The sequence below is a fragment of the Rhodnius prolixus genome, unplaced genomic scaffold, assembly GCF_049639745.1.
Source record: "Rhodnius prolixus isolate KJV_2025 unplaced genomic scaffold, Rpr scaffold_3, whole genome shotgun sequence".
Lineage (NCBI taxonomy): Eukaryota > Metazoa > Arthropoda > Insecta > Hemiptera > Reduviidae > Rhodnius > Rhodnius prolixus.
The window spans coordinates 53214262-53225666 of NW_027411603.1; the positions used below are offsets into that span (position 1 = coordinate 53214262).

At 37.8% G+C, this 11405-nt stretch overlaps 1 protein-coding gene across 1 annotated transcript; it reads left to right on the forward strand.

The window, feature by feature from the left end:
- The first annotated feature begins 10500 nt into the window (after positions 1 to 10500).
- On the forward strand, positions 10501 to 10926 carry LOC141452749 (uncharacterized). The gene has a single exon (XM_074125148.1). It carries the CDS (start codon positions 10501 to 10503, stop codon positions 10924 to 10926), a length of 426 nt encoding a protein of 141 aa, XP_073981249.1.
- The last annotated feature ends 479 nt before the right edge of the window (positions 10927 to 11405 follow it).

Consider the following 11405-nt stretch of genomic DNA (forward strand, 5'->3'; position numbering starts at 1 on the left):
TATTCCCCTTTACTCTTCCGCTTACCTCACTTCCACTTCCGATACGCTTCTCTGAGCCTGAGCCCAAATATTGCCTACCTTTCTCAGAGCTCAAAACACACACACACACACACTTACACAAACATATACACCCGCTTCCGCTCCACAGCTTCCTTTTCCTCTCATCGCTTCTCCGGCGTCTTGTCAACATACCTCACGCACATCGTTCCTTGCACCAAAGGGTAAATACCTCCCCCTTTTTCTCTATTTTTTTTTTTTGTTTACTATTACTTCTTACAGCGCCCACTTGGGCACCTTAGCATCTGGGTGTAGGCGTGTTCGCGCGCCTACAGAAGTGTTGATAGAGGTAGTGGCTTGTATCTTCCAGAATCACTTCAGTGTATTCACTGGAAAAAGTTTGGACAAAATTTATTATATTTATATGCAACTAAATTATCAAATAAAGACATTTTTCATCCTAGAGATCAAGTATTTCATTGGCTAGATCGAGAATGTTTATGTTAAATTTGTATTTCGAATTTTTCAAGAAGTTATAAAGGTGATCGTGGGAAGAACAGCTCAGTACAAAATCTTCTTGAGCCGCCATCTAGTTGCTCTAAAGAAAAACACTATCTCAGCTGCGTCTTAGGCCAAAATTCAGTTCTAGACTTGAAACTCTTCTAAGAGGATTGAATTAAAGAAATGATGTAGAGGCTCTAATGATCATAAATTTCTTTTACGAAAACGTAACTGATCTGAAGTAGTACTTCCTCTAAAACCAAGCTTAAGACAGCTTAAGCTTAACTCGGAGATCGTGGTGAGCTATGTGAAGGACAATCTAATCACTGGTATTCAGTCATCAATAGCCAGTGTAGGTTAGGATGATCGCTTTGTTAAGGATATCAAATTTCAGATATGAATTCAATGAGAATATTATCCTAAGTCAGTGGTTCTTAACCGGTGTTCCGCGAATATGGTCCAAGTGTTCCGCGAAATTTCAATTTTAAATGTATTGAAATTTAGAAACTTAAGAAAGATAGGAAAACAAAAAATCGTTCCTTTTTTATAAATTTGAATTTTCCACTACCAAAGCTGGCCGATCTCTTTAAGTCACAGCCTTTTACAGCATTTTTCCAGTGGAAGTGAATTAGTGATGGGCAAAATCGTTCATTTCAATGAACGAGTCTGAACGAGTCGTTCATTTCAATGAACGAGTCGTTCAGACTCGTTCATTTTCTTTTTAATTTCAATTAATACATATATCTTTTCTGAAAATTATATTCGATTTTTTATTATTCATTAATTTTAAGTTCTTGCTAAGTACCGAATTTCAAATTTTTCAATGTTAGTGTTCCGCGAGGAAAATATATACATAATTGTGTTCCGCGTCTTTGAAAAAGTTAAGAACCACTGTCCTAAGTGAACATTTCTTAATATTTCCCGAAAACGAAGTGTTTGAAACGCATCCCCCGCCCATTTTTTTAGAATATGAAAGAAGATCCAGATCTAAAGTGAGCAACTGAGTTTGGAAGATCCCCCGCCGAAATGGTGTAGTCAAAGGTACTGTTCAGTATTGCTTCCAGCTTCCTCCCCTGCGGCAGCATTTCTCCTTAAAATATTCAGTTGGATTTACAATGTGTAGTGGAAGTCCTGGATGAAGCCCGCCTGGATGTGTGTGTATTTTAGGAGAAAGTTGCAGAAACGAGGGAAAGAATTGCGTAAAGCTGCAGGGGAACTGTCTTTCTCTTCCTCTCTTCCTGTCACCACTCATATCCTCCCTCGGACGGATATGGGAGATGGTATCTCACCAATTCCCGGACTAGATTCCCAACAGCAACTTGTATTATTACTTTGGGATAGGAGGATGTGCTAAAAACAATATTCTTTTTCTTTTTTTGTAATAATACTGGCAGTTCTACCAACTTCTGCTTACCCCACACGATGAGGGTTCTCCACGCAAACCCCACAGGCACTTTAACAACACGCTACACTTTACAAATATACTTGGGGAAGAATATAGCAAAGACACTTTGACAAGCCCACTTGGCGATACCTTCTCACTCTATCTTTATAACCTATCACTTCTCTTTGTAACCTGCTCAAGCTTTGTTCTTTAGTAAAAGTGCCATGTTTTTAGTTTATTAGGAGGTTATAATAGGAGGATGGATGGATTAGATAGTTTTTGAAAGCATTTGGTCCAGTTAGCCTACTTCACCGTCTTCTACCGGATCTTATGGCACCCATTAATTAGAGCACCTCCACTAATTCTAGCTCTTTAATTGGACTTAAGGAATCTTGTATTGGGCTCCTGCACAAAGACTGAAGGCATAAAAAAAATTTTTCCTTTAAATTGCCCGAAGGTGGAGGATCAGATTACGGTGAACGGTACATCAATTTCTTAGCGAATCCCGTTATACCATTTGTTGTTCGTACAAGAAATCTTTGTATACACTCCTGTGCTTGATAACTGAACATATATACTTTTGTTGGGTACTTAATTACTGCATCTTAAATATTTACTTAAACATTTAGCAAAAACTCTACATTCTGTAAGTAAAGTAAAGTAATTGCCTATTTTTTTTCAGGCGGGCTTAACTCAAAACAACCAATTAGGTGTCCTGGACGGAGGCGACTAGCAAACATACTTTACTATAAATTTATCATATTAACCATTAAATAAAATCCAAGACCTAGATCAGGGGAATCGAACCCACTAAACCAACAATACATATTAGCATTGCGGGTCTAGCCTATAACCGCCTAACATACTTTACTATAAATTTCTCATATTAACCATTAAATAAAATCCAAGACCTAGATCAGGGGAATTGAACCCACTAAACCAACAATACATATTAGCATTGCGGGTCTAGCCTATAACCGCCTAACATACTTTACTATAAATGTCTCATATTAACCATTAAATAAAATCCAAGGCCCAAGACCAGGGAAATCGAACCCACTAAACCAGCAATACATCTTAGCTTTCCGGGTCTAGCCTATAACTGCCTAACATACTTTACTATAAATTTCTCATATAAAACACATTAAATAAAATCCAAGGCCTAGACCGGGGGAATCGAATCCACTAAACCAACAATACTTTGCGGGTCTAGTCTATAACCGCTCGGCTATCGTGGCGCCTAACATTCTGTAAAGTATGAAGTAAACAATTTTGAGGCTGTATTAAGACAGTATTGTTTCACAACATTTCTATAAAAATAAATATTTAATTTGAATTTCCTTAAATAACAAAATTGATCTAAAATATCTAACCAATAAAATTAAATATAACAAGTTTTGTAAAAAAAAAAAAAAGTATAAAGTTCGGAAGAGGTAACAAAAACAAGGTTACAATTTATGGTCTAAGCTCACGTGACCTGAAAACATTGTAACACTAAGTTGTAATGGAGTGGGCTGCTTTGTTTTGGACTGTAGATGTGTTGGCCGACAGCCTGCGTGTACACATAGAAATGGAAAAACTAAACAACAACAACAACAACTACCGTTGTAAATAGTCTTAAGATATATATATAGATAACTAACTGTTTAAATTTACAGCAGATGTTGTATGCTACCTGGCTTGTCCAAGTATTCTCAACAATATGTAGTAAGTTTACGAATAGGTTAATTGTTTAAAAAATCTTGAAAAACTCGATCAAAATTATTTTCTAAATTAAAGTAAACTTTAAATTTATGAAAAATTAATAACGTCACAGAGAAAAGAAGACTTGGTGAACAGATGAAATTTTTAGTTTTAAAGATATCTTTGTGAAAATATTGCAACATTTTATGGTATTCACGTCTCTAAATGTGAGAAAAATATCTAACTTTGAGTTGCATTAGTATGAAAGACATTGTGCTCGTTAATATCACTGCTTTCAGCATCTGTTTAGCTGAAAGTTAGTTTTTTTATTTAGTCAATCGCCCATGCGAACATATAGACAAACATATTCATTTGGAAATGGCAACATTTTGTAATATCGATTGAACAGTAGTATATGGTTGTTGGAAATCTTTTCCAGCGCGACCGACCTCTGGAAGTGAGTGCAAACGGTTGGTACGTGCGTGGAGTATAAGAGATTGGGTGGCTCTTGTGCCCATCCAGCGTTCCTAGCACACTAATACTAAAAAACACACACACACACATTTATACACACACAAAAAAGGCTGTATTTCTCGCCGGGTTCTCCTATCGCTTTCATCGCTATAAATTTGTCCTGCCGAAATGGCGATTTTCACGCGTGCTTGACTATGAGGTTTTCCACCTGCGAGGCCCAGACCCTCGACTCTGGCTATATCATAAAAACCACTATGGCAGCAGTAATGCGTGCAGTTACACATGCTACATATTAATTATATACTACAAAAAGATCTAAAATAAAGAATCTAAAGATAAAAGAGTCGACTGAATAAAAGTGAGTTTAATGACTATTGTTCAAGCTTACATAATTTTTATTCACTTTTATGTATTTGAAATCTGTAATTATATAATGAAAAATCTGATAACCTTAAAAAGCGGTAAATAGCAGATTTTATTTAATTCATTGCAGGTGTGAGTACGTAAAGCAATTGTTTTTTTCATCTGAGTGTGTGAAACAATGGAAACAAACCGAACCGTTGAGGGTTCCCCTCACTGCAATATTCCCAATTTATTACTTTGGAGGAAGCGTAACATCTCGGAACCCCTCTTTAAGAAGGGACTTACTTTAACTTTTTTTTTTCTAATTTAGTTGTCTTCAATTTATAAATTCTAAAAAGAAATCGATCAAGATTTTCACTTCCGGTCAATGGAGTTTTTTTTTAAACTCAGCATTTTTAAAAAAAAATTGAAAGAGAAACCTACCCCTCAATAAGAATAGCCTTAAGATAATTTGGGCCTGTAAAAAGCAGTTTTGGAAAGAAATATTTGTACCCTTGCAAACACTAGATTTAAAAGAACAGAACTAAAAAGACGCTATCGACTACTTAAAAGAATCTTGGACCGATATATCTAAACTCTCTCTATGGACAACAAAAGACTGATTTATACTACTATTTTAAGTAGTATGGAATAGAGCTGTAGGGTTCAACCAAACGCACAGATCTCGAAAGGATTCAGTCTCTTCAATCTAAAATACTTCGAACTATTTGTAAACGCTCCATTTTATGTCTCCCAATCTGGACTTATATACACTGTGACCTTAACATTCCTTTTATCACCACACAAGTTGCTGAAAACACGATACAGAAAACTCCACTTCAGCCTGCAATCTCTCATATAAATCCTCTAGCTCAAAAATCTCTGCTTCTAGAACTCTTCCTGATAATCGGGATGTCTTAAGAGACAGTGGTCTCCGTGATCTCCTCTTTGGTGAAGAGAGTCACTAACAGTCTAATGTTTTGGAATATTACCACTGCGGTAACTTCTCCAAAAAGTTTGCTTCAATGGTTACTCTATTATCATTGTTACTTGTAGCGCTGATTGTAGCACAAATAAACGCCAAAAAAAAGTGCTACATCAGAGCCTTTTTTTAAACGAATTTCCAGCCTCCGTGCAGTGTTCTCTCGTTGCAAACAACATTGTCCATCTCCGGACAGTGAACTGTAAGAAGCTGCTAGGAAGAGAAGTTCTAAGAACTGAATTTGAAGCCGGGAATCAACTAAGTTGACCCCTGAAGTGCCTTTCCTACATAGGCTTGAATCTACGTTTAAAGGCACCTGTTAGAGTGGTTTCCTGAAACAAAAACAAAACAAACTGGGATAAGAAACGTAAGACAATAATCAAGCTCGGCAGCGCTGCGTTAGATGGATCAGGAATCACTCGATACAGGCGATTTGGCACGATTGAAAAGCTTCTCCAAGGTGAAAAACTTGGTGGTAGTTGCTTGTTATACCTACTTAATTAAGTTCTCAGATCAATGATTGCACAATGCAGTTCATTAAAAACTGCATGCACAATGGTGAGAATTAAAACGGAATTTAATTCTCTTTATCTTTAGCGAATTTATGTAAATCTTAATATTTTGGTTTTAATTATTATTTAGCATGAAGTTACAGAGTTACCGCGCCTATCCAAGACGACAATCTGTAATCTTAAGTCGCCCATGTGGCCAAAGTTACCCCCAATTTTCCCCCGTAATTGTTACTTTCTTGCTGACTAGCCGGCTACTTATCTCGTTATTATGTAAATTAATATTTCTCTGTTCAGCTTTAAATCAACGGATATCAAGGTAATCAAAGTGAAAACATTAAGATATAATCTAATTTAACTTCCCAGAGATCTGCACCACTGCACCGGAAATGACCAGAAGTTACTTTCCGGAATTTAATGAAATACTATAAGTGAGTGTAGAAGTCTGTAAGCCTGAAAACAGGTTTGAACCTGCATTAAATTCATTATTTACGGGGGTGAACTTCAGCCAAACAGGAAGTATATTCGTACTTCATAAATATAACTTCAGGATAGATTTTAAGCGATGTTCTATGAATTTATTTGAACAAGAACTAGATAGATAATTATCAGTTATCGATTAATGTTAATTAACATTAATCGATTAATGCCGATTAATGTTATTATATTATAAAACTAAATCGTACTGAGAATTTAATTCAATTTTGTCCAAGTTACTCATTTTGATTGTTATGGACAAGAAGATAGTGAGTCTAAAAAGAACATCTGGTAGATGTTTGGAATTTTTTTTTAATTGAATTCAAGTAAAAATAAAATTGCCTGAAACGAATTATTCTGTAGAGACTTATCGATAATGCAGAATCGATAAACTGGACGTACCACTGTATCAAATTTTCATTTTCATTTGATTTTCACGTACTACTTTTAATCGGAAAAGTTTTACCCGGAAAACTAATTTTTAGAGAATTTCGGACGAATCGAAACGAGTGCAAATTGACGTTTTGACAGACATTGAAAATTTGACAGAGAGGATTACGATATCCTCTGTTAGTTCATGACTTGAACTGGAAAATTAGGGTACGTCTAGAGAGTTCTTCCTTCAACATAGACAACTCCCCGTCAATTCGGCCATCAATATTCCAGAATTTTGTACTAAATATTCGATCACTATTCTTTCCCTGCTCATTTGGACAATTCACCTGCCACGATATTATTATTTTGTTAAATTTTGAGGCGCGTCACGTCTGAGGTTGTTCCCAGCCTCCGGACAGTGTTCTCTCGTTACAGTCTATCCATCAACGGATAGTAAGCTGTTAGAAGCTCCTAGGAAGAGAAAATCTAAGAGCAAGCAGCTGGATTTGAACCCAGGGGGGGCAGAGCTATTGTACGGTTCTAGTACATCTGTATGTCAGTGTGTGAATAAAGCCTCGAAAAGGCGACCCTGAGGGGGGCCAGTATTTTATTTCCAGGATAACCGGAAAAAATGCAATCATTTATTTATATTTCAAGCTCCTCTTCAACAGCAATCCTCTTTCTTGTACAGATCTGGGTGCGCTACCTTGGGCTCTACATAGACGTGGAATCCACACACTAGACTTAAAAGACAAGCAATGACAAAACGTGCGAAACTGCTTTACAGACTACTTGGGGCGACGCTCCAAATTACCCATTGAACTGAAACGCTTGATATACAGTAATATTCTCAAACCTATGTGGACGTACAGGACTAGAGCTGTGGGGTTCAGCCAAACCTACAGAACATTTCAGTCAAAACTACTGCCGACAGATAGCTGACGCTCCTTTCTACGCTGACTACACCTACCTCAACATTCCCTTTATAGACCAACTCGCCTAGATTAAATACCAAAAATTCCATACTACTCTCTCGACTAGCTCTAATCCTCTTTTACTGTCATCTTCTTCTGACATCCCTAATACTCCTCGCCGACTGAATCGCCAGAGGCCCCGCGACTTTCTTGTAGTCTGAAGGCCTAAGAGTCTTTATTCTCCTATCTCTCCTCTCTCCTCCTCCTCGTATTCTCCTCTCCACATTCTCCTCTCTCCTATAGAGAGTGCTACCGCTGGGTAGTTTCTCTCCTCCTGCTCTCCTCCCGCACCAGTTCATCACTCTCTCCATATTTACTTATTGTATACAATGTATGCAGATTGTAAATCACAAAATAAATTAAAAATATATGTATATATATATTTCAAGCCTATTTTTGGTGTGAATCAACTGCACTCTAACTCTAAAAAGCACGCTGTGCACCAAGTGCGCGCCAACATCCGCTTAAACCTTGTGCCACTGTTTACTTCCGCCGTACTGAATTTCACATCGTCGTTTGCACTTCTTGGAAGTTTTTTTGTGCGATAATTTTCAATGTGAAAAATCGATTTGACTGGAATTTATTAGGCTTTCATTCGGGCTTGTATTTAATGTATGTTAGGTCTCAACAGACTCAAGTTAGAACATCTTTCTGAAGGTACCTCATAGCGACCTTGTGAAATATAGATTTCCTCCATATTTAGTTTGAAGAAATTTTAATTACGTAAATCGCGTGGTATGAGACTTCCGGCGAGTGCGCTCTCTATAAATTCCTTTTTCTTTCAATTTTGTATTGTAATTATTTATTAATTATTTTGTTAACGATGTTTAAAAGTGAAATTTATACAGCCAGAGAACGCATTAGTTATATATATATTGTATATATGAGGCAGTGGCAACGGGTTAGTTGAGTTGCACGCGAACGTTAACCCCTTGAGATTTTTACTAATTACTGAGAGTAAGTTTTTATTATCGTGCTTATAATGAAATATAATGTATTCGTATACAGCTGGGCATAAAATGCTTATTCAATTTTTAATATCAAATTCTGCCTTGTTTGCTATGAGAAAGTTCACATTGGCTAAAAAATTAACGGGTCACAGCAAGAAAGCGGTTAAAGCAATGTATTGTGGTACTTACTGGCTTCAAGCTCTTGGCTTTTGGATTTTCTTTGTATGTAATAAATGAGAAGTTTAAGTGCCTGCTTCCGTCCACGACTCCAGATCGAGTTGGTCCATAGCCTTATCGATTCTTAATTCTGTAGCTTTATCGATTAACCTTATCGATTGCCAACGTGACTCAGACGACCGTTTTCATAGTTTGAACTGGTCGTGCGCATCAAGTAAATAGTAAGTAATCGCCCATTTTTTTCAGGCGGGCCTTATCGTCCAACTACCAATTAGGTGTAGTAGACGGAGGCAACTAGCAAACATACTTTACTATAAATTTCTCATATTAACCATTAAATAAAATCCAAGGCCTAGACTGGGGGAATCGAACCCACTAAACCAACAATACATCTTAGCTTTGCGGGTCTAGCCTATAACCGCTCGGCTACCGTGGCGCCCTCAAAAGTAAATAATTAGTGTTAAAACAGGAACTACACGTTGTGTGCGCAGTTTATATTTTTAAAAAAGAAAAAAATCCGATCTTTGTAAAGGTAAACTAGGAGAGCATCAAATCGCTGACATTAACCAGATTTTTTCCCCCACCCCCTAAAAAGGAAACAGGAAACTCATCCTCACTCTAGCGGCTCTTGGCCAAACTACCTCAGTTTGAAATATATTCCGGTCACGTCTTCTGGCCTTCCAGTAGCGCTATCTGGATCAAAACAATCTTTAGCTTTACAACACTCTACAATATGCTGGTGATGCTATCTTTTTTTAGCAGTTTACACACTAGGGTGAAAAAAAAAATAAGCTTACCAAGATGTTTTCCATTTAAAAAAAAGAAAACTATAGTCAGCTTTTACCAAAGTTTTTCAGGGCTATTTGGTAAATGGTAAAAATTTGAATTTTCTCTTACTATTTGCAGATTAGAAAAGAAAAAAATAATACCTTAAATGGCAAATCTCCCAGAAATAAACCAGTGGCTCCTGGGAACAAGCATGCCCAAAACCAGGTGTAGTGGGTACGCTTTGAAGTTCGTAATTTATTTAATTATTTAGTGAAATGGGAGTTCAGGCTGACCAATACCCAATCCTCACTTTTAGAATAATTTGTGCATGATTATAGTTCATAGAAAATAATTTGGATCCAATTATGAGGAATTATCGCTTCACTACAACGTCACTTCCGGTTAAGCGTTTTAGATCGCTAAGTTACTGCACTCTGTGGTGACCAAATCGAACTGTATAATATAGCAGCTTCCTGAGATGCTTTAGACTTGAGATCTCTCGCTCAACAATCAGAGACTGGTTTCTGGAAATCACTTTGTTGCAGATTCCGGTGTCTCGAAAACGTATAATAACAATTATAATTGAGTTTATTTAAAAAATAATCAATAAATATTTACAAATTCACATTATATTACAAACACTTCTACAAGGACATTACAAATATTACAAACACTTCTACAAGGCGAGAAACTGCAGCTCTAAACATGAACATTAGCAAGGTTGAGAATTGATTACTGGGAAAAAGATAGACCACCTGAAGTCGCAAGGCTAAAAACTCAGGTGAAATTTTCAACCCAAACACATGCTATTCGCGAAAAGTATAATTTATCCCTTGGCAGGAGAGAGCCTCTGTACAATGAGTCGTACTGGAAAATAAGGAGGACACCTTTGGTACGTCTCCATCTCATGGAGCCCGTAAAAAATAGCGTCAACAGTGAGACCGAGTTGAGAGCTCTAGCCGTTGAAACGCTTGGAGAATGTTATCCATCTCCTCCTTGGACCCACATCTATACCGGCGGTTCAGCAGAAGGTGCCACTGAAAATGCGGGAGCTGGAGTGTATGGTACCAACTTCCAGTTCTCAGAACCTGTTGGAACGTGGGCATCAAATTTCGATGGGGAGATTCGGGCTATCCTGATAGGTCTAAGATACGTGGTTGAAAGAAAATTGGACCAAGTAGTCTTTCTTTGTGACTCTCAAGCAGCGTTAATAGCCGTAACGGGAGCTCAGAGTGGAGTTTCCGCTGATGTAAGAGCGTGCCAGGAAATGATTGCAAAGATACTTATAGAAGGGAAGCACCTGGCTTTCCAGTGGATTCCGGCACATTGTTGATTACCAGGGGACGAGCAGGCCGATAACCTTGACAAAACAGGGAAGTCAATGCGATCAGCCCGGCCACGCAGTGTGTTACGAATCGGCTAAAAGAGTTATAGGTAACCACATAATGGGGAAATTACCCGAGGAATACAGGAGCATGGCCGCTGGAAAGCAGTGGGCAACACTGCTAGAAAAGAAGATACCTGCCGGCCTCCCAAGTAAAGAGTCTGTCGTGCTCTTCCGAGGAATTATAGGGCCACGACTAACTACAAGCACGCCTCCACAAGATAGGTATTAGGGACTCGCCGATTTGCCCATTGTGCAATGACGGCGTAATGATTTTTGACCATTTGAACGAGTGCCCGGCACTACAGGGTACGATTACGCCATATAAAAGATATTGGGCTGCCAGATAGAAAATGGCTTAACGTCTTTGTCGCGGGATAAGGAAAAAAAAACAAAAAAACAAGGACATGTGTCCGTCTTCGGAGTTG